Source organism: Myzus persicae, unplaced genomic scaffold (assembly GCF_001856785.1).
Source record: "Myzus persicae strain clone G006 unplaced genomic scaffold, MPER_G0061.0, whole genome shotgun sequence".
Lineage (NCBI taxonomy): Eukaryota > Metazoa > Arthropoda > Insecta > Hemiptera > Aphididae > Myzus > Myzus persicae.
The window spans coordinates 1,556,373-1,582,339 of NW_019103602.1; the positions used below are offsets into that span (position 1 = coordinate 1,556,373).

The following is a 25,967-nucleotide window of genomic DNA, read 5'->3' on the forward strand; positions in this document are numbered from 1 at the left end:
TGATAATAATAATAAAAAAAAAAAAATACAAATTAAAAAAAATCTTTATGACAATGTTAGTTAAGAGGGTACTCAATACAGTTCATAATAAAAAAAAAAATAATAAAAAAAAACAACTATAATTTGCTTATATAAAAAAAATGATAATAAATTAATCGCATAATAATAATAAATTAAATTTCTGCACAATAATTACAAAATTACAATATAAACTTGAAATATGAGTTCATGTTATATTGTCTATACTAACTTTAAATTTTTATTTAAAAAAAAAAAAACATTAACGTTTGGTATATATCAGGATGTACACATTCGAAAATACGTGTGGAATAACGGTTTGCATTCTAGGTTTTGCCGGTGTCATAATATTTTTATAAAAAAAAAAATTGAAAATAGAAAGTAGAAGTTATTACAATAATTAAAAAAAAAAAAAAATCGTTTAAAACGAAATTCTCGACTTATAATGCCGCTCTCCCGTCTCGCGCCGATTACGTTTCGAAAAACGGCATCGGAGCGGACGAGATTTTGGTCGCAGCTGAGATAATATTGTGCTGACGGTGTGAGCGGCACCGTCGAGTGTTCGTTTTCAACGATCGCGCGCAAAGCGGACGCGTTATAAATAATATTATTAATTATTATTATATTATTAAAATAAAATGGATAATGTAAAATGGTTATAGAACAGAAATCGTAAAAAATATGATAATAATGATTTACGTTTAGAAGCGCGCGTGTGTACACAATACGTAAATGATGTAAATCGAGTATAATATTATTATTATACGTGCGTTAGGAATGATGGATGAATGGAATGATGTCATATAATCGCCGCCAGCTGGTACCCGTGCCCACCGCCGCCGCCGCCGCGGTTGCGACCGCAGTGCAGTTGCATGCGGTGCGTGGTCTACAGGCACGTGTTGATTGTCTTCCTGTACTGGCACACGCTGCACTTGACCTCGCAACACCACAGGAAAGTGCAGTTGCACCGTTCGGACACCAGGGCCTGGTGGGTCTTGTAGCCGCGGCCGCAGCACATCAGGTCGCACCCGTCCACGCCGATGGACGACTCGTTGCACGCGCGACCGTGAGTGCCCAGCACGCCCAGACGCGGGTTCGGGTCACAGAACCCGGGTGACGGTTCCAGGTACACCAGGTCCTTGGTACCGGGCGCCTTCAGCTCGGGGTTGTACGGTTTCAGCTGGAAGTTGTACCTGTTCCGGCCGCCGCCGCGCCTCCTTCCCCTGCCGCCGCCGCCCCTTCCGCCGCCGCCTCCGCCGCCGTTCTGTTGCGATTGCTGTTGCGACTGTTGGTCCTGCGGCTGCTGCTGCTGATCGGAGTGTTTGTTCTGCGCGTTGTCCTTGCGCCGCAACCGGCGGAGACCGCCCGCGTTGCCCACCATCACCCTGGACGCGCCGTCGAACCTGTCCTTGAGGTTGTCGCCGATCGAACGGAATATGGGCAGTCTCATCCAGCACGTCTTCACTGTGCACGAGCCCGACATGCCGTGACACTTGCATTCCTGTTTCATTTCCGATTGTACGTGCTGAAACATAAGAAACCGAGAGGTGAGGTTATAGACACGCTGCAAATGGAATTACATAAAGAAGCATCTATAAGACAGCCCAACTTAAATTTGTCGATCATCATCAGTCGTTCAAAATGACAAAATACGTAGGTACTTGCGATGCATCGGTCAGAATAATGTTATTAATATTATTGTTTAGAAAAATATATATATTTACAAACATTATCAAGTACAATAATCTCATCGTCTGTTTATGTTTTAGGTACAGGTAAATTAACAAAATATTGCGGTATGAACCGCGGGGCCGGTCCTACGTACAGTGTCGAGTTTAAGAATAGTATTGTGGGTCTATTCAGGACTCGACGTTTGGCGATGATCAACTGAGGCAAACGCGGGGTAAACTGCAGCCTGCACCTGCGCACCGCTGCAGGACCAGTCAAATATCATGTATCAAAATATACTGCAGTTATTGATATAATATTATAATATACGGTCCATAAATTGTAGGTGTACACGAATAATGCGAGGTCGAAGGTTATCGGTGCGCGATGTAACGTAAGTCATTGCACGATTTGTCCAGGTCTCTGATGACCGGGCTTTTTGCGGTGCATGCGATGCTATACGTATATATTATATTATAATGATATCGTGCAGAGACGACCTTGGAAACTCGTAATGAATCAACGGGTCGTGACCCATTTATCGCGCCACCAGTTAGCGGGTCGACCGATTTTCCTAAAAATCTCCACTGCGGACGCATATCACATGACCGCTCTCGACTTTTACCAAGTGCACATATTATATATATATATATATATATATTTTTTTTTTTACACAAAGCACGTGCGTAGAGCACAGAACTCTTTGCCAGCGCTCATCACAATACGTCTTATATATTATGATATACGTGTGTATATATTATAAAGTATTATAATAAGCACCGCGGCGACGTGCCGTGATTCCGGTGCACAGCGATCACGCCGTAGTATGGGAACCATATACGTATAATATATAAAGGAGTACCTATATATATATATTATGCATATATACGTAAAATATAATGTTATATATTATTACGCTATGGTCGAAATTCAAAAGTAACGCGCGGCGCAATCGTCCGAAACTAATCTCGCGGTGTGCCACCCACGAGTAGAGGTGCATACATATGTATATAATATATAATACTCATATTATATACCTATCAATGTAGCTGGTGCATATACGTATATATTATTATATTGAACGAAAACGTGAATAACAAAAAAGAAAACCAAGACCAAAACCGTCGGACATCGCTACCACCGCGGAATGGGATGCGATAAAATATTATATATTATATACATATGTATATATATATGGTTATACATATAGGCGTGCCCGGGACGGTGCGTAAATTATAACCACGTCAAATCTTCGGCATTCATACTTAAAATATAATAACATATTTTCTCGAGCGCCGCGTATCGCGAAAACGTCCATCGGCTGGAAATTATTACTATTATTATTAGGTATATATCGTTTCGTTTATTGTCGGGAGACCGCGCGCTGCAGCTATTGTACGGTCGAGGGAAGAGTATAATAATATAATATATATAAACGACACAAGCGGCCGTTTTGAACGATATAAATAACGCTGCGAAACAAACACCACGTACCTACCTAGATAGGTACCTTCCCCACCATCACTCCCCTCACCCCAATAGGCTAAATGCGGACGGACGCGAGATCGTATTATATGCGTATAAAATATATACCCCTCCAGCGCCGCGGCGGCGGTTTCCGAGAGGTTGTAGAGCCCATCGTAGTATTATATTGAAATAATAATAATGTATTATAAATAATAAACGGATACGCGTATATTATATCGATTTTAATCGTAAATAATCGTAATTAGACGGTTGTGAGTAGCGTCGGGATTGTCGCATCGTTTGTGTTTCACATGGCGGCGACCCGTCGAGGAAAAACCGTCGTCGACCCGGTGTATAAATATAAATAATATAATATAATATATTATATTGCAGCCATCGGACCGCGGCAGAAGGTCTATTGTGAAAAAAAAAACGGAAAAGAAGCGAACGAGAGAGCCGAGTGCGAGAGGGACGGGGAGACGAGCGAAAATCAATGACGGAAAAAAAAAACCGACCAAGACTATAGAAACGTCATGTAAGATTCGAGATCATATAATTGACAATGTCAAACGGGGTGAAAGCTAAAATTATTCCTCGTATTGTCATGTCAATTACACCGCTTGATGTAATGCTGCTGCCGGGCACGCACACACGCACACACGCACACACACACACACACACACACACACTCGCGCGCGGGTCTCTCGGTCTATAAGTGTGGTTTTTTATTTACTTTTTTATATACATATTATATATATATATATATATATATATATCTTTCCGCTCGTTCGGCTGCGTCTTCAACTCATACGACGACGACGACGCATATTATAACTACCACGCATGTCGCCGTCGTCCGGTCCGGTCCGGAGACCGTCGTCGTTGCGCGTATATCGTATATATAATAATATACAGGACAATTGGCGCGCGCACGCGTACTGACGATCTATCAAAGCTCCGGGGCTGCTGCGGTGTGCGCCGGTGACTGTCTTGTTGATAAATTTATTGTGAACGCTTTTCAATGGGGCCGGTGGCGGCGGCGGCGGTGGCGGCTCGCTGTCAGCCGATTATCTATTACGGTGCAGCCTCCTTCATTGGTGGTGACTATTTTCGCGACATCATCACTTATTCTCGTATATTATTGTCGTATGCGAGCTACATTATAGTATTATTATACCCCTTCTTCTGCCTATCACTGTAATACATAACGTCCTCCGCCTGTGAACCTCTTCTCTCGTTTCCCACCGGCTGTATATGCTCACTACACTGCTGCAGACTCGTCTTCTCATCTTCGCGCATTTCGTCTCCATACATACATATATTATATTGTAACCCCTCGCTTCCTACGCATAATAATATATTATAGTCACCCATTCGCTACGCATTTGAATTTATATCGACAGAGTATTACACAACGTACTAGCAATATTGTGTAATACTCAATAATAATATATATATACATATATGTATACATTTTAAAATCAAAAATCATCACAGTGTAAGCGGCGGCAGTGTGTGTGTGCAACATTGTAAAACGTCTGCCGAGAAGTGGTCATTCCGCGCGTCGGAGACTTGAACGACCCGAAATTCAGTGACGAGTTTCAGACTTATTCGCGTTTAGGAGGTGGGAAATCGTATAGGATCAGTTTACGCGTAAGAAATGCAGTGGCTTTTATACAACGACAGAGGAAAAACATCTAAAGCTCTTCGGCCATTCTTATAAAAATGTTCTAGTAATTATAAATCATACTAAAAACGTATGCGTATGAACCTATAATTTATCAACAAGCCGCGATCGCAAATCCTTGACAAAAAAATTTCAGTATCTGGAAGCCAAAGCTATACATGCACCAGCCGAATTGGTGAAAGCTTTTAATTTGACAGACACTTCTACATAAAAAAGGATAGGACTCTTTACAAAAAACAAATCGATTCCCCAAATCCGGGACACGCGTGTACAAAGAGACGCGCGCACATACATTATACACAGCACGAGCACAAACGCATAAATAATAATGTGATATACATATTATACAATATATATAGGTGGTACGTGTGGTAGACATATACCTACTGCTGCAGGTACTACGACCGCGGTCGAGGTATATGTGATGTATATATAGTTTGTGTGCGCCGTGTCGTATAATATATAGGCAGGTACAATAGGAAGTAATATAGTGAAATAATTACAACAAACGGTGAGCGGACGGCGGGGAAACCGCACGCTGTGATATGCCGCCGCGGCGGCGACGCGGCCGAGCCACGTGGGGTGGGGTGGGTGGGGTGGCAGGAGGCTGTCCAGGGTCTATTATAATATACGGACGAGCGGTGTGTGCGTGTGTAAAGCTCGCGCTGCGGTAAACACACGCGAGTGTGGGTGGGCCGCGACGACGACTACCGCGACGATGACGACGACGACGACGACGACGACGACGGCTACGACGATGACGACGACGGCGACGAATACGAAGACGGCGGACGACCGTGCGGGGCGTTTTAGTCATGGCGAGCGCGAGCGGTGAGCGTAGCGAAACCCGCCGGGCGCGGGGCGGTGGACCGCGGGTCATGATGCTGCCCGCAGTATAATAATAATAATAATAATATACGGTACATGATAATATTATTATGATAGATGCCGCTCACGTTGTACGACCCGTCGCGAGGTAAATATTATAATATTATATACGTCGGCGACGGAGGTCTCTCTCTCGCTCACTCACTCGCCGGTTCCGACACACGCACACAAATCTATTTAGATACACTTCTCTCTCGTGAGCCCACCGCCACCGCCGCCTGCAGACCACACGGTGTTAGGAGAGAATAAATTAAAAACAATATATACGTAATAATAATAATAATAATAATAATACCGATAATGTTATATGTTTATATATATATATATATATATGCACACAGGTATTCCGCCGCCGTGTGTGCGCAATGCCCCCTCCGAGTTCGGTGATTTTTTTTCCTTCTTCTCGCGTGCACGAGCGATTGTTATTAATTGTTTCAAGTCATATAATATATATGTGTAGGTATCTGCCCGACCGTTTTATTGTTTTCCCGAGCTCGCTCGCGGCCGTACTGTTGTATATTATAGAGGTACCTACCTATATATATATATACATTCATGAAGATCGTCGTACATATTGTAGACTGCATTCGTCAAAAACTTGTGTCACATATTTAGGACACGATGGTACGGAACATCGAGGGGGTAGTGGACAGTAAAGAAGGGTTTTGAGGGACGAAGCTCCTTAGATGGACGTATAAGCAGAGCTTTAAATTCATGTTAAATATCGATAAAAAACGTTAACAATCTTCTAAGAAATCTAAAGTAAGTAATATCAAAATCACATTTTTTATGATGAAAAAAATTTAAATCGATAATTTATACCAAAACATAAATTATTTTACAAATACATCATTTGTATGTTAAAATAAATTTAATATTTGAAAAAAATTAACTAAAATTTAAAATTCAACAATAAAGTCAAATACCAATCAAAAAGGTCAGTAATATTGTCCATCGGTATAGGTAATGTATAATATATTAGTAGATCAAGACCATTGGTGCACTAGACAATCGTCAAAAATATGCGAATAAGCATCAAACATTTAAAATATTGTGCACTAGAAAAAAATTACTTGTTTACATCAGGCCATATTACATCGCCAATTATATAGGTGCGTCTTGTAGCGTGTAGCCGCTTCTCGCTAATATTTATTGCGAAATATATCGCTGGACGGACGTGATATATTATTTGCACATAATATTATTATACCTGAACGATCGCAATTTAGGTATACCTAGGTAATATCCGTTTCAAGCGCCGGCGGATATATAGTATTACATTATATTATTATTTATTTGGAACACAATATTATAAAATGTAACGCAAGTATAATGATATTATTATGTGTTATAATAATAATATATATGTTACATACACACGAGGCGGCGGCCGCCGCCGATTTGTCGTCTTTCCGATGTTTACGTTATATTTAAATTGAGACGACGGCCGCGGCAGCGGCGGAGGATAACCGGTGGCCCGGGCCAACCAGACGATGGGAAAACGGTCAACGGCAGCAGACGTGGATAAAAGTGAATAATATTACTACACACACTTATAAACGATATTGAGTGCGTGTGTGTGTGTGTGTGTATGTAGACAAAAAATAAAAATAACAAATATGAAGAGTAAACCGCATACCAAACGACTAATCAAACTACTATATACCTCGCTTGTGCGTGTGTGTGCATCAACGGTGGTGGCAGCGGCGGCAGTATACCAAAGCCGTTCATGCGACAAAAATCTGTTGAAACATATTTGAAAAAATTTCCCGCCGGGATTCGATTTTTTGTCATTTTTTATTTATCTGTTTTTTTTTTCCGTCCCCGACTAGTGACTACTATACAACTACTAGTTGTGCTGGTGCAGCAACTACTACTGTGGCTGCTGCTACTATACATCCTCTCTTGGCGCACTCACATATAATAATATAATAATTCTTAGCGATGTATCACATAAACATTTTGGCTCGGAAGCGAATTTTTCGACGGCCCCTTTAACATGCATACAGACTGAACAAAATCCGAGTACGCAATTTTTGTTTTCCATATATTTCAATGCTGACCCGGAACTCTATTAGAATAAATTATTTTTCCGAGTAGTATCGTCACACGATATATAGTCATAATTTTCCACTGCAAATTTTTCGCCATAAGAGCTAACGACTGAATTATTCTCTTTCCGGCCCAGAAATCATAATGCTATCCAAATACGAGTACCAAAAATCAACTGAACTTTTTACAGATGACATGTCAAAATAATGATAATATAAGAGGCTGTAGACGAGATTATAGAAAATGGGTTACGCTCACTATTAAAAAGAAAAACACAAATATTTTGTCAAAAATTAAAGCTAAAAAAAACATACCTTACGCACCCAAACGTTTGAGACACTGTACCTAACGGCGTTATCCCTCGTGTAATATAATAACATATATTAGCTATAATTACCCTCAATAATTCTTATACTACGTATATTATACTATGATATTAAATGAGGCTTTAGACACTCACCATGCGGCCGGCTTCGTTGTTGTGCAGGTTCATCTTCTCCCGGAGGCTGCGGCCCCGCTCGCCAGTGTCCACGAACATCCTGGAGAACTTGTACCCGAAGTCAATGTTGTCCGAACAACCACCCCACTCCCAGTCCTTGACGCCCGGCACGGAGTTCTGGATGTACGGTCCACGTCGCTGGTGAGTGGTGTCGCACGTGCACGTCTCGATCACGCCCTCAGCACACGCCCTGGACACCGCGTGCGTCACGCCCGCGCTGGTGATCGCGTAGATGAACGCCGTCTCCCTGAAACCTGTGGATCACACAACGTACGCCCACGCAACACATATGTTAATAATTTCGTCGATAAGTCGGCCTTTCAAATTTATACGTAACGTTATTATTATAGGCTGGGTTGATGGGCGGGTGATGGAGGCGGTGTGGGGCGAGGAGGAAATACCAAAACCGAAAACGAAAAACACTTATAAACGACGGTAATAGGTGTATTAGGTATACACGGGTATTGATATTATATGTATGTATATCTACGATAATACCCACACAGTCACGAGCGCACATGAAGATCTTCTACGTGCTTGTGTGCAGTGCGCGGTCGTGTGTGTACGGTCCAATCAATCAACACGTCGAATCCACCAGAGTGGTAAATGCACTTTGTATTTATATAATAATAAGTATATGCGCACGTGCGCGTGTTTGAACACGAATTCCGATCGCATACCAATACAGTTAATTAAGATGCACGTCAACGGCGACGGCGGCGGAGACTTCAACGACAATGACGACAACGATGGTTTTTGTGGCTATACGAGATATTTCCGTCATCATAGGCGTCGTCTCTTCTCGGCCGAAGAAACTCGTTTGCGAGCGTGCACATTCACAACTTGTAGAATTACCCGAATATTGTGTACCTATTTATGTCAATCGATTGTAAACTGCACTTTTTACGTAAATGTCGAAAATACTGATTGGTCATCGATGTATTCACTGCGAAGGGTCAAATAGACGTTTCATAAAATTATATTGTTATACATCCATGACAAACCAACAATCGAACGGCATAATAAAGATATATACGTTGTAAATTATAACGCATACGGTCTTATATGTGATACGTATCTTGAACATGAATCGATGAACAATTTGATAAAAACATAGGCACACACGGACGTGTCTTAACATTTATTACCTGTCGAATTAATAATATTAATTATTATGTTTATTGTAGAGATACGATTATAAATTGGACCTGTTTTTCGGGGGCACAAAAAATATAAAACTAACTTGACATCATTTAAATTTTACTTTAAAAAAAGAGGAAGTACATTTCGTTGCCATCTGTCGAGTAAGCTAGGCGGTTTCTTTCTTGGTTACTAGCCACGCACACGTCAGGATAATAATCCGATGTGCAGCAATAACGAATTCCCATCGATTAGTAATAACAGTAATAACTTATATTATCATATTATTTTATTATATTAAAAGCAAATAGGAATCAAAGTATGTTGTATACCTGCTACTATTCAAATATGTAGATTGCTCAAAATTAATATCCATGCATTTTTTTATTTAAATTTGTTCAAGTCATTTATATAAAAAAAACTAGATTTTTCAGAGATTCACCTAATGCAATTATAATGAAGTATTATTTTTTTTGGACATGTTATTGTTATTTATGTTTTAATGTACATAATTTCAATACGATTTATGTTTATTTTGTGAAAACTTTCGTAATGAACTCAATCTGTTCATCCCGTCACAATGTATTATGCTTGTAGGGGATAGTTTGCATATTTTTACTATAATTTTTATTAAGCTCTATACGATATATATAATATATATATATATATATATTTGAAATAAAGATTATTGTTATTATTAAAATGATTTCATCTGCTATTTAGTTCGACCAAAATAATTCTCCGGGTATATTATAGGTGTAGTATTATTTTATGGCCAGTGGATGGATACCGGTAGCTACCTATCACGGTATTATAATTTACAATATCACTATGTACCTAGGTATAGTATATTATATTACATTAACAGTCGCTCTGCTATATATCGGTCGAGCATTGTTCGCATTTTGAAAACCGTATAAAAACCAAAGCGTACATAATAGTGATAATAATCGAACGTCAGCGCGGCGTCGGCGATTATGCGTTATACTATTATTATACCGTCGTTCGTACACCTTTACGACGGTCAAATCGTAAAATATATATAACGCCTGTCGCGACTATACTACACTATATTATTATTATTATTATTATACGTGTGAGCATTGGACGACGACGACGACGACGACGACGACGACGATACGGATAATTGCTACACGCGCAGTGACTGCTGCCGTGCGTATAATTATATTACGGGAAGACCTGCGACGACGACCTCACGCCGTGGCGATAATATATATGCGCGCGTACAGCGGCCGATCCCCTTTTCGAAAAACAGAAAAGAATAATAATAATAATAAAAAAAAAAAATGTTTAAAAAGAAAGAAAAAATCTCCCGACCTAAACCCGTCGAATAAATAACTCGCTCTACAACAATACCGCGACGACGACGACCATACGACGGCGATGACGATGATATAGTAATATCGTAACGGTGGCGATTTCACGTGAGTGCTGCGAGGCTGTAGCGCATTATATTATATAGTTATGCGCACACCGTGGGAGCGTGTTCGGACGTGCGGTACATTTACACGCCACCGCCCCCGCCCTCGCGGGATTCCGCCACCGGCGCGGCGTCGCGAATCGGGTGGAAAGAAAAAAAACCTCCCCCGTCGCCCCGCGAGCCACCGTGCGCACATGCGGCTTGGGCGCGAAGAGCATTGTGACCATACTTATTATTATTATTATTATTATTATTATTATTATTATATTATACACATGTATATAGGTGTGCAGGGTTATATTATGCACTGCACGGGGTTAACAATATCATATTATTATTATTATTATTATTATTGTATATATTATAATGTGTATAGGCATATATTGTATATATACATAGGTGCGCGCGTATTACACTGCACGTGCAGAGTGCCTACCCATGCCTGTAATGCCGTATCGCCGTCGCGCGTGAAAAACGGGAACGGAAATTATGTACGGGACATAAATCTGCGGACCGGCCGAATGGGAGACGCGTCGACGACTCGCCCCCCCGGGCGGCCGTATCTCCGCGCGCATATCGATGCAGTGTGATCAATTTTTATTATTATTATTGCATACGGCCGGTGTTGGTGTGTGTGTGTGTGCGTGTGTGTGTGTGTGTGTGTGTGTGTGTGTATGTGTATAATATTATATGAAACGTACGTAACTTAAAAGGTGGGAAAGGTGTGCGATAATAATGCGACGTGCTACGTCCTTCGCGCTGTCCTACACTAAAGGCCATTATTAATACATATTGTTATATTATGTCACCGCCGCCGCAGAGTGGCTGCTACTCGTATTATATTTCTCTCTTTTTTCTCTTTTTTTGTTGTCCGCCACCTATCCGCCCGTGCGTGTCAAAGTTTACGCGCCATAATCGTCGTCGCCGACCAGCGGGCGGCCCAGACCCAAATACCTTCCTCCCCGCAGCTCCGCTCCCACCGTATAATATCATACCCGAGCGTTCCAGTGCGTTATGCGATATTATATTATATATATTATTATACGCAGTCCGGCGACGGAGGCATGTAATTTTACGATTTTGTATTACGTATTATATTATAATATCATCGCGTCGCTCGGCGGTGGTGGTTTTCGTTGTTCTCGGACGCGACCGACCGGTCACCCTTCCCTCCCCCCCCCCCCCCATCACCGATGCTCAGCTCCAGCAGCCGTCGCGAACCGTGTGCAGCAGTTAAATAATAATAAGGAAAATGATTATTATTATTGGACGGGTAAACGCCAAAAACAAAAAAAAAACAAATCGCCAGCCATATTATTATTATAATATAATATATATATTGGTAATAATACGCGAAATCCGGTATTTTGACGCGGCCAAACCGGATTTCACGACCGATATGCACGGCGGCCGTCTTCTCCGCGCCGCGGCAACGGAAGCAACAGCGGCGGCGAAGCGGGAAATCCGATACACCCGTCGCGCGAGTTTTCCAAAAAGTTTCGACGCGTTTCCGTTACGCGCACTCGGTGCCCTCCAGCCACCACACGCGCCGCCGCCCACTGCAACGCCCGCGTAAAGGTCAAGCCCCGCACACACACACACTCGCGTGGTGTAAACGGTTGTTCGAAAAACGGGTGCTCCGATGTCCGAGACGCCTATGCCTCTAATGGCAAGAGCGGAGACGACGGACACTATAATAATATTATAATAATAAAAACGATATCACGCGTTTGTTGTATTATATACCACCGCCGCCGCCGCCGCCAGGTATATATTATTAAAGTATCCGACCAAAAAAAAAAAACACACACTGGCGCACACGTTCACTCGCGTACACCTACACACGCACACACGCACACGCACACACACACACAAACACGTTTTTCTAAACGAAATAATTTGACTGGTTTACAGTGAGCGTGCAACCCGTCAAATAAAAGACACGTATGTATACCTTAAATCGTGTAATAAATAATATGCCCGGCGGGCGGGGCATGGGGGGGGATCTGTTCGGGCACGCCGCGGGAAACCCTATGATGACGTTATTAGTCGACTAATAATCCGGCGGCGGCGGCCGGGAGGTCTAATGTCAACACGTTCTTCTCTTTCCTTCCCGTCGCGGTCGTCGCGGCTCGTACACACGACATACACGATTTATCCCCTTGCCCCTCCACCGCCGACGGTCCAACTGCAGCGATCAACTACACACAGCACTCGTACGCGGCTGCTATTGTTTTTTTTTTTTGCTTTCTGTTTTGTTTTTTCTGCCTTGCATTATTGTTATTATTATTACTATTATTATTGTGCTCGCGCGGCGATGTTATGCTGCAGTGTGTACAATAATGTGTATTATGTTGTGCCCGCGCTTGCGTCTATTAATATTATACATTGTATGACAGCACACTGGCAGAGATACATACTATATGTATATAATGATATCTCGTCGAGAGTCTGCCGGCGATGCAGCGACGATGACGTCCGAGTGTGTTCGGACGGATAAACGCGTTGCGGTTTCACTGCCGGATAAACGGGTTAGATTTTAAACGTTCGATTGATACGACACATTGTGCGTGCGTGCGTGTGTGTGTGTGTGTGTGTGTGTGTGTGTGTGTGTTCGTACCACTGTTATACGGTATATATATATATGTAAACGGCCTATAGTCATATTATGTGTGTGGTAATCGTAATGCGTTTTGGTTTCGGTAGTACAAATTAATATATTATAGGTAGGTAGGACGTATATACCCATACCATGGGTCGCGAGCGGTCACGTGACTTTTAAACGTTCCAACATAAACACATTCGGATTTGTATAAATTATATCGGTCCATAGATGCTTAGTGCTGATACCACATTTTTCATCCAACGAATTTATACGCGTTTTCCTCCGTGTAATGAATTTTCATAAGAATCCGATCGTTATCGTCCGAATATTATAATCGTCGTGTAACCGAGGTAGGTTATAATAATATTTTATCTGAAACTCAAGAGTTAGATCGCATAGTACGCGCGCGCGTGTGTGTGTGTGTGTGTGTGTGTGTGTGTGTGTGTGTGTCCGACTGTCTGTGCGCTATGTAAGTATTATATACCTATAATACTGCAGGACGTGTGCACGATGGAGCGTCGTTCCGACAAATATCCGAACGATTTATTTAATAATAATAATAACGAAATGCCGTGCGGTATTCCGATTTTAATTATTACGAAAGATTCGGATCTAAACAGTGTATTTTATTCCACTGCCAAATGTGGGTACGATGTATACAAATAAGAAAAAAAATATTTAAAACGAATATTATGTAAATATTTAAAAGTATATTCTCCGTGTACCCCGCGTGTACCGATGTTATAATAATATTATACAGAAATAATATGTCAGCGCCGCCGTCAGCACGTACAACACCGAACGGCGGATAATTCGAATTTATTGCTCCAGTCGGTGTACATAATATTCAATACAATTGATTGCCGTCGCCGCCGAATCACGCGAAAAAACTCTTCGCGCTTAAACCCGTTTGAACGCAATTTTTATCTTCCGGAATATGGCGCGGGGCAGGTATAGGTATATAGGTAGGTAGGTACCTATATATTATTATTATATTTTTTCGTGAAAGAAAAAAAATGTCTATTAAAATATATATCGTGGCGTCCGTATGTAACGACGTCGTTTTACATGCGGTTCACACGATTCGTTTACATAATTTAATCTTTTTTTTCCCCTCAGCTGTCTCCTCCCCCCGTGCGCGTCTACTAAAAATATAATATACTGTCGTGCGACGAGTGTATATACCTATGGTACCTCTATATATATATACATATATGCCCGAGGCGGTGGACACGTCGTCAAGCCACACACAAACACACACGCACATACACACACACACACACACACACAAACTCGGGCGCGCGCGACAATAATAATATTATTATTATTATTGTATTTTCCAGTCGGATGCGACGTGATAAAGACACGTTTTTTGTCCTTACCTCTCGATTTTCCCACCCCGTTCACACGGCGATCGTCGACGGCCGTCGGCTCATGACGATGGTCGTGTACGCGTTCGCGATATAATCATATCACGCCCGAAATGAAACGACACTCGGGTAGAAAAAAAAAAAGATAAAAAAAAATTAAATAATAAACGAAACGGACGACGACGGCGGCGGCGGCGGCGGCAATAACAATAATACCTACATAATAATATTATTATAATCATATCTCCAGCGTGTAGTAGCGGCGAGGCCCGCAGCAGGTCTGCAGCCCAATAAAAATGGTAAAACATAGGTATATACCTCCGCAGTATAATACCTACACGACGGTGACTGCAGCAGTAAGCTACGGTGGCGAGAAGTGGGGGAACGTACCTATATATACCTACCTCCCCGCATAATAATAATATAATATTGTATACACGTAATAATACGAGCATTTACGTTATTACTATTATTATTATAATAATATTGTGTAGGTAATATAATATTGTTATACACCGAGATATTATTGCGTTGCGAAGCAAAGTTCATAAATATCGCGGACACCAGGTCCCCGGGACGGGTCGGATACACAAGGTAAGTGTATATATATAAATATATATTATATTATCTATAGTACGATGATAATAATATAATACGCGTTTGACAATAATATTTTTTACGATATTGGACGACTCGCCGTAGTCGTCGTGTATATTAAACACTGCTGCACGCGTACGAAGGTATAATAATAATAATGTTTCCTCGTCGAACCAAAGTCGTATAACGTTATATTATTATTATAGCGCTTGAAGTTTCGTGGATAATATTACACATACATACATATATATATATATTATATATATATATATAGTTGTTCGACCGCCGAGAGGAGCATATAATAATGATCGTGTATAGGTACGCGTACGAAATGAGATTGACGATAACCGTCGATATAATATTATATAATAAATAATAACACTATCGTTTCCCCGATCGTCGTCAAATCTTATATACCTATACATTAGTATGCTATGAGTAACGTATACGAGTGTATAGAATACCTACAGATATTATAAAACGAAATAAAAAAATTTTCAAACTTTATCAGACCACGATAACTATATTATACAGAGTTGTCTTTATAAATATTGTCGTATAAAATAATATTACGTGCCGAGTACGTGCTAAAGTTTTTCAGATTGCATGGACGAGATTTATATTCCATACGTCAATGGTGATTAATGGACTAAAAATGGTCGATTAATAATGTCGTATTATCGATGTTATTATAGTAGTTGATCATTTTTAAATTAACTCGAATTTGTGACTTATAATATGATTATCATCGGTTATAGTCGTTTAAATTATGAATTGATCGTTATTTGTTCATCGATTAATACTAATTGAGTTTTGATAGCATCGTAAAATAAACAAATCAATATTATAGAAATCTGCAATTTAGGATAAAATTATTTAATTATTGCAATTAAAGTATATCATAATACGTACAATCTTGTGCTACGAATTCACGATGACATTTTTCGATAAACCCAATTTGTTAATAAACTAATAATGAGCGTATTTTCAAATCATATTTTATCGATTTAAATTTAAATTCATGAAAATACATTGGTAAAACATTATATCGATAAATTAAATGTCACGGAACGTTATTTTACGTTTCTGTAGGACTATAATAAAACAGAATACAGAAAAACGGCCATGGCACGTGCGTGATCCCACGATAACAATACCCGTGTAGATGTGATCGGGGCGCCTCAACGCATAATATGTGTCGATAAATGTTCATGAATAATTTTGTTTTCGATTAATTGTTTTTTATTGTTTTTTCGTCTTTATCTACAACGCATAATATACAAAATAACACAGAATATAAACTTGTGGCCTATGTTTGTAGATATTTTATATTTACATTATTGGTGGTTACTGCAAATCACGAAATCATAAATATGTATATAGGTATCTACCTATATACATAATAATAATAATAATATAATACTACATACTGCACGTACGCGCATAATATATATATTATAAGTACTACAATAACACTCTTGTTACGTCAGTCGAATTGTTTATGTCCACGGCGGAGAACACGAGTATCGTAAATAAGTCTCGATAATATATACCATTACTTCGTTTATACTATATATTATATACAATAAGATGATTTATATATTATTATAACAGTTTTATCGATTGAGTACGAACGCACGTATATAATATAGAGGTACATCTGTAAAAAAAACCACCCCGCGTCCCCGCGCAGACTATAATATAATATTATAATATATTGTGTACCTCATTTGGAAGGCGAACAATGCATAACTTACAAGTATAAATGTATAATGCGCTTTTAACGTAATTAACGTGAATTTAACGGTATCATAATATAATAATCAATACATTGTGTATTATAGGTACAGCCATATGCCAATCCCAGGGCATAACTGGTTAACAATTTTCCTGGGTAAAAGCTTTGTAACTTGTATGTTATCGCCAACGTTGATGACGTAGTAGTGTTAATTCGCGATTAAGTCGATATGGAGATTTAATGTACTTTGACAGGTTTCAACGATTCGTCATTGTGTACACATTGTATATATAATATACATATAGAAGAGAAAGTTAATTTATATTGTGTCTTATGATTTAAAAAATAATATTTGTTCATAGAATAATAAATTATTATACTATATAGTTGCGGGTGGGTCATAATAGAGTTCTATTTTATAATTTAGCGCGATTTCAAAATATAAAATGTAAGTAAAATGGTTTACCTCTGTCCACGATTTTCCCAAACAAGTTTTTGCCAGTCAAGAAGTTTTTAGTTGAACAGTTCCAACGCCTGTTCCGGAACTGGTGCTGACACTCTTGCAGTGCCATATTGACGCCTCGGCTGATCGCTTGCAATACGCCCGGATGTTCGCGGATCATTCTCCTCTGTTTATTGCGCAGTAACGTTAACGATGATGAGTCCATGAGCATCAAGCCAGGGGTCATAGGAGCCAAATTATTAGGTTCGCCAGCTTTAGCAATTCCCCTGTTGTCGAAAAAAAAAATTAAACGTATATTTTAAGCTATCATTGTTGACCTATATATAATATACAACTGTAATTGCAACACAGTAATTTAGCTAAGCAAACAACCACAATCAATTATAATGTTAATGTAAATATAATTGTAAGCTAATGACCTAGCTGTTGAAGCCTTTAAACTCAATAAAAAAAAAAATCGATACCAAACGTCTTGTATTACGTCGGGTTGTCAGTTTCTGGCCCATTTTCGAGAATATTATTTTTATCAATTAATTTGAAATACAAATGCGTATAAATGAGTCATATATATATATAAACATACATAGGTATTAACATGTTATACGACGTTACATAATATGAATAATATCATATAGTACCGACGTGCCATGGATACTATAATATTTTTTATTTTTTATTCTTTCACAACAAAGTAATGTTACTTCCACTAGGAGATCTTTTCACTTAGTGCTTCTTATCATTGCGAGTAATATTATTTATCAAATAAGCGTATTATTCATGCATATGGCAAATAGCCTAAAAATAAAATTATGTTAAAATATTTTCTATTTCACTTAAACATTCCCAATAAACAATCGATGTATTTTTTTATTTTTATTTGTACATTCCCGCGGTTTTATACCATGAATAAGCGACTGACAGACAGACATACGAATGCGAATTATGTGATGAATCACTTTAGTGACAGCTGTACTGAGAATGACTCTTACCAGTGTATACAGTTATTATATACAATTTAGGATGTGTAAAATATTATGTATTTGACCAACGATAATGTTTAACCCGACCGTAAGTCTTTATTGACAATGCGCTAGTCGTTAAACATAAAGACTGTTATGCGGCAAATAAACACAAAAAAATATAAAATGTACACCGTGCACATGGACACCAGATTATCAATTATTAATTTTTTTCTAACGCCTATATTTTCTATATCAAATACCAAGCTGGATGCGGAAGATTAGTCTCGCATTGGCGCTAAACGCGTACCTATACCTACTTATAATATGTCAGAAACCGTCACTTTTGCAATCTCATGACGATAATGTTATGTGCTCGGTGTATTTTATTATTTTAACTCACGAAAAACACTCGTCTTTTGACCACGCGATGACGACGGTCAATATTATGCATTGAGATGTTTCCTTTACATATACAGTCACAATACGCGCGATAGGTCTGAAGTGTGTCTCAGCCGCCACTGTCAAAGTGTCGTCGTCGTCGTCGTCGTTGTTGACGACGACGTCTACAGGACGTGCTCGAGACGGGAGTGAAGGGAAATCGACGTGCCTGGACAATGGATCCAAGCACTCGAGATCGACGTATGTGTGTATGTGTGTTCATAAACACACACACACACGCACTTATGCCGTCTGCTTGGACATGAAGAAATTAAGCACATAATGGACAAACAGGGATATATTATTTGTTGAACGTGTTGACGGATCGGCGGTATATATATATATATATTATATATATATTATAAATAAATGTATAAGACCGACTGCGAAAAGGAATGAGCAGCAGCAGCAGTGTCAAGAGCACAGAGAAAAATGTGTGGAAAGAAAGAAAAAATACTATATTATGTGTACAATAGTATTATCGGACTACCCGCGCGCGATGACCAACACCAACAACGACGTGCACACACACACACACACACACACACACATATGCTCACTTAAAAGTTATAACACAATAATACGCGCGTTGCTGCAGGTATACAAGATTATATATTATGTAGGTAGTGTGTTGGTTCTTGACGTGTAATTTTCGAGATGACGAGATGACTCATTTTTTTTGCCAACATATTTTATTATTTGTATAACAAATAGTGTTACGTTATGCGTCGTGAAAAAAAATACTATAAAAATGTATGTTACATAAATATTATAAGCGCCGTGTGTGCATCAGAAAGATATGTGAATTGTAGCACGAGAAATATTATTATAATATTATACATGATTTCATACACGGCTCGCACGTTGTCATACCGGACGCAGTGTACCCTTACTCGCCTGACTGCTAGTTGTTTAGAAATAGCGGTAATAAAAGCTCGCGGTACGTGTAGGCACGAGAGGGTAAGACTTACCGGAGAAATTATTCACTGGAGTCGCGTCATCGCGCTCGGCCGACGTGACAACTGCAGCGGAGCGCGTGTAATTTAGTAACTTTAAAAGGTGATTATCGTAAAACGTTAACTGTTGACGTGCAAGATAAAAGATAAATCAGTGAGGAATGTTCCGGTAGACATTTACTTGTTTATATAAACGGGGGAAAAAATGTATAAAGGTATATAGGCAAGGCAGGCAGGCGCAGTAGGTAAGTGTATTATATTCATAACTCGTTTTCTTTTCTCTTTCCTTCTTTCTTTTTGTTTCGTTTAGTTTTTTTACCTTATAAATTTGTTTTGTTTTTGTGAGTACGAGAGCGGTAGAGGAGAGAGAGAGAGAGAGAGAGAATGCATGCGCGTGCGCGCGCTTGCGTTTATATGTGTGAGTAGTGTAATTTATAGTATCACTAGCTCAGCTCTAGCCTATCTCCCTTGATCATCGGTTGTCGTGGGAATATTCGCGTTCTGGCTTCATTCCGGTCGACATTTTTATATTTTAGGTCTCCTAATGTCGTTAATCATCCGATTCTTATTTTCTACACACATACACACACACACACACACACACTATATATATATTATATACACTACAAACACACGAGTAACTTACACGGTTCACTAACGCGACGCATAGTTCGAACGCGCGCACAAGACACGACGCGATACGACTTCATTGTAGTACCACGCGCGAGCGGCGCACAAAAGACGATGTATGCGGCTGGTTTCGATCCGATAGATCCGATAACGGACAAATCGGCCGGCGACGGTCGTGTCCGATCAGCGGCGAGTCCGCGTCCGACCGCCGCCGTCTAAAGTCATCGGACGTCGACGCACGTGGAGCTGTAACATCATAAGAGGAGGAGGAGGACGACAACGACAACGACAACAATGGGCAGAAGACTGGCTGAATATTATGTACCTGAACGGCGGTTGCAGCAGTGGCGTTCGCAAATGAGACGAACTATCTATCGACCATCATTATATATTAAATTATTATACTGTACGCGTTTGCAGCCCGCAGACGTCGAGAATCCGCTGTCTGTGTATAATATATAGGTACATACCGCGGTATATATTATATTATATACCTACGCATTATTATGCAGTGTGTGCAGATCTCGCGGTATAATCCGTGGCCACAACATGACGGTCCGCGATGTGCGTGGGTGTTTTATAATACGAGCAATCACGCGAGTGTTATCGACATTGCAGCTGAAATCGGAAAAGAATTAGAAGGGAGTGCCAGTGTAAAAAAAAAATATCTCGTACGCGATGATTAAAATGTCTCATTGATCATGGGGTATAACCGAAAAGATACGATAAAAAATTTAAAACAAAGAAATACTCGCCCCTCCCCCATGTTACAATTTGACCATATAACATGTATAGTTATAGTATTATGTAGGTTTATGATACTCACATAATGAATACGGGATTAAGTGTGAAAAGTCGTAATAAAAAATAATGTTGTGGACGTTATAGAATTTTATACGCGGCAAAAAATGGATTCTCGTCGGAGACAAGAGCATTTTTCTACTTCACGTGTGTAGACTACTCGAAATGGTATTCCTTCGACTCCGCTGCCACCACCACTGCCGCGCATATATAATATAACATATTATAATAGATAGTGTCATTAGTGCAGCGCGCGAACGTATTTCGAAACAAACCCGATGCATGAAGTATTGAAGTACCTAAATTGTATATATATATGCCTACGCGTGTATTGTACAACGTTGTGTTATTATTATTGGTTTCAAATTTGAAAAAAAAAATAATAATAATAACTCTACTACCTACTGCCCGGGCCTGTCCTAAACCGGAAATTAATTAACAAACAACATTTTTCGTCCCGTGGTATAGAGGTGTACCGCGGTAGGTAATTAGCGGCCTAAATGATTTTTACCTCAGCTTTATGATTACTATTATTATTATTATCATCGTTATTATTATGACGACTACTACCTACAATTACTACCACTTATAGTTACTGTTGGCCGCAGTATAATATACTATACACGTGTACTGCAGGGGCCGCGTAATTTCGAGTGCACCAGTCATATATTATCGAAGACGTCGACGGAGGGCGGCGTTGATATATATTTGTGTGACGGAAACACGTCCGACAGATTGATGGACTTGAGAAAAAAAACCTATAGGTAACCGTTTTGACTTACGACTTACAAGTGTCATCGTGAGAAAATATCACTCGAGTACTTGTCATATTATCATTATTATTATGATTATTATTACTATTATTGTCCAGTGACTTAAGTTATCGAGAGAGTTAAACATAATAATAATAAAATCATCCTGAATTGTGTCACGTGCATCAACATCGCTATTTTAATCCAGAAGAAAAAATACATAGTTAAATCGTAATAAAAAATAATGCTCAGTGACGCGCGCAACGTACATCCTAATTTGTTTACATTTATTGTATAATATAATATAATATTAATGGCTAAACAATAATTTTTATGAAGACATCTCGATCGTATTCTTTTTCAAGTGTATAGAAACCAACCATTATGTTTCTCTATATACATACATACATTATGTGTTTATACAATATATTATAATTATATTGTTATAAAATAGCGAAAGGAAAGAATAAAAAGTGCGTCTCAAGTTTGAAATAGATATGTTTAATATATTAAACCTAAAATGTAAATCATAAGTACCTACTATTATATTTTTTAAACGTTTATAGCTATTCAAATAATATATTATACACACAATATATATGGTATCTATCGTGCGTTTGTGTGCGTTTGTGTATGACATCATCATTTGTTCGGCGGATATTTGTTTTATTTTTTATTTTTAAGAACTTAATTATCTGCCTTAGATAAAAAAAAAGATGCCGGAAAACGAAGCATTATTGTTCGGACTGGGGGACAGAAAAATGTTTCATCAAAATATGCGTTTTGTATTTTTTCATTCATATATCTTTACAATGGTTTGAAAGATTTAAAAAAAATGATAACGTAAAAGCCTCTACGTATTTATATATATATATATTGCTCTCGTTTTGGGGAACAGTTTTTTTCCCCTATTATCTGTGCAAATTGAAATTAATAGGGGGGTTCGATGATGCCCTTCTATTGAAACGCGTGCGTGTATTATACATGTCTGTCAACTACTCACAATAGTCTCAGATAGCCATCTAGACATACAGACGGCCACTTTGGGTGGTTCCCCTGTGTCTCTTATTAGGGTTCTTCTCAATTGACCCTGTCCACCCCTTTTAATGTCTGGTAGATAAAAAGTAAGCAAATGTTTAAGAAAAAAAACTCCTAGGTAACATTATCAAATAGTTCACGCTGAGATCGTGGTGACATTCCTTCCGGTTTCTATGTTATAATCGTTGACTCGCACACTATAATAAAATAATAAATCGTATACTAGGTACCCAATAAGATTATGCTTGAATTGTTTGAATGAATCAAACGGTATAAATTTCTCAAAAGGGTATATAATAATATTATTTTCTATAGAAGTAGGTTAGGTTGGATCTTCTGCTGTTTGTGTTATACTGTTATGTGAATAAAAAAGATTTGTCTTTTCTTTTCATTTTTTTTTTATTTCGTTTTTCTTTTACATCGTTCACACAACGCCTACCAGATATTGTATTTTTTTTTTTGTTCCCAGAATTTAGGTATGAAACAAATAAAAGGTATTATTCTTATATTAACGAGTTGAAAAAATATTAAAGAAATAAGGAGCATTTGTTTAAACATTATGTAGTTAATTAATTGATACTTTAAATATTTTTAAAACAAAATAATAAAATATGTAGGTATTTAAAAATATATTTTAATAATTTCAAAGCAACTTAACAAAGCATTTACTATAGTATTTTTAATTGGTTGTATCTTGTAGGCATAATATACATAAAAATTATTTATTGACCTTTTGAGAGAGTTACAATACAATTTTTGATGATTCATTAGTTTATCTGATTATATTTGTTATAGATATACTACACATTTAACGATTTAAACATAATGATTAACAGTTATATTATACATAATTAAATTAACCCCATTATTATATTTTTTAATTAAGTCAGTTATATTATCTTTCAAATTGTATTACTCATAACATTTAGTAGTAAATAAAAGTTATCACTTATCAGTGTGCACTAAATAATTTGCATGCAATAATCCTTATATTATATTATATAACTAAAGAAACTAATACTTATTAGTTATTTAGATCAAGAATAGTTTAATACTTTTGGTTTTATTCACAAAACTAAACGAATTTAAATTGTTCTTAATTTCTAAGAGAGCATTGAGTTAACTGTTTTCACTCCAGAGATAGATTTTATTTTTGTTAAAGGTTTTTAGTTTTGTACACAAAACAGTTTTTGAGACAGTAAAAAATATCATTATAGGTACCAACTTTATAGTTATAATTGTATAAGCCTATATGTCATTTTCATTTTGCGATATTGTTTTTTTCATTATGAAGAAAATCGTGAATAACACAATAGTAAAAATATTATCTGAAGAAGGTTAGTTATAACTCAGATAAAATTCATTCTCAATGAAAATATGGAATGATTTATCATTATTCTCAAAAATATTAACAAAAATTTTGTAAAATAAAAATATATAACCAAATACGAACTTCTTAAAATATTAATTATTTAATTACCTCGTAAATGTGTGAATCTCTTTTTATAATTTAATATATTTGCTGTGGAATAATAATTATTTGTGACTAAATAATATTTTACAATTCAATATCAATAAAATATGATTTTCTTTGACCATAAATAAATATACTCAATAATTTCGAATTTCAAAATGTATAACATTTTACTTTGTCCATTACAATTTACTATGTTAGTAAATTCTACAAGATTTCAATAATTTATCAACTATATTTTGTACCTACTATATCTTGTATAATCATTTTAATTTAGTTTTGAAATAAGTATTGTCTAATATTTTAAGCAAATATAAATGTCATAAATATAATTTTAATTTTGTTTTATAATTAGAATTAAGTTAAGTACAATATTATTATTTAATACTTAAATATGTATAAATTATAAGCTAGCGATATTTTTAGAATTAAAAAATATTTTAAATAAATAAATAGCATCAAACATATTATATTTTCAATACGAATTTATTTTATAATTTAACTACTACAAAACTATTAGACACACTTATTGTATATTATTTAATAAATTAGTATAGTATATAACATAATATGAACAACCACTCTTGATCATACATAAATAAATAAATAAATAAATAATGATATGATTAAAGTAAGATTCGTATATAAACGTGAAAAGGCAAATAAATAACGCAAATATACGTATCTAGAACAATAATAGTTATAAATTAGATTATTAAATGAGTGATGACTAATAACAAAACTACTTACCACCAGTGGGTGCCTTTATATTTTCCTTCGCGGTGTTTGGCAAAAGTTCTGGAGATCTCGACAACCACAAGGGCCATCAGTACAACTGTTTTGATCACAATTGTAGCCTTCATGTCACATGTCTAGGTACCACAAATATGGGGTGGAAAAATGTCCCGTCAGCACGAAGCGATAGGGACCGGCGAACAGCGACGACACGAATACCGCGTGCGGGTCGTTAGGAACCCTCCTCTCGGGGGTGGCTACCAAGACGACGCCGAAAAGGAAAAAAAAAAACCGAAAATGAAAACGAATAAATCCGATAAAGACGAGATATCAGCCGTAGTTTAATGTATGTACGAAAATATACGAAATAATATATATCGTATGGACGAGTGACGCGATGAGCGCGGCTCGGAGGAGAAACGAGTTTTCCCGGGAGTCTGCGGACGACTGATGCACACAAGTAAACTATACAACACTGCGCGCTGGCGATACAGTCAGATGAACGCACCCCAGTCCGGCGGAGCAGAACGACTGATCGTGAATGCGCG

The 25,967-nt window shown here is 38.0% G+C and overlaps 1 protein-coding gene across 1 annotated transcript; it reads right to left on the reverse strand.

Annotated features, from left to right (window-relative positions):
* Nucleotides 1-243: 243 nt before the first annotated feature.
* Nucleotides 244-25,967, reverse strand: LOC111034841 (protein Wnt-1). Its single transcript, XM_022316235.1, has 4 exons — nucleotides 25,435-25,967; nucleotides 17,637-17,899; nucleotides 8,241-8,533; nucleotides 244-1,543 (listed from the first exon to the last, which is right to left on the reverse strand). Exons 1-4 carry the CDS (start codon nucleotides 25,545-25,547, stop codon nucleotides 905-907), a joined length of 1,308 nt encoding a protein of 435 aa, XP_022171927.1. The 5' UTR covers nucleotides 25,548-25,967; the 3' UTR covers nucleotides 244-904.

What these genes read in the sequence shown, in the direction of transcription:
- LOC111034841 (XM_022316235.1), bottom strand. Translation starts at nt 25,547, where the DNA reads ATGAAGGCTACAATTGTGATCAAAACAGTTGTACTGATGGCCCTTGTG. An exon ending in TATAAAGGCACCCACTGGTG is followed by an intron (nt 17,900 to 25,434) that starts GTAAGTAGTTTT and finishes TTTCGACAACAG; the next exon opens with GGGAATTGCTAAAGCTGGCG. An exon ending in ACAACGAAGCCGGCCGCATG is followed by an intron (nt 1,544 to 8,240) that starts GTGAGTGTCTAA and finishes CTTATGTTTCAG; the next exon opens with CACGTACAATCGGAAATGAA.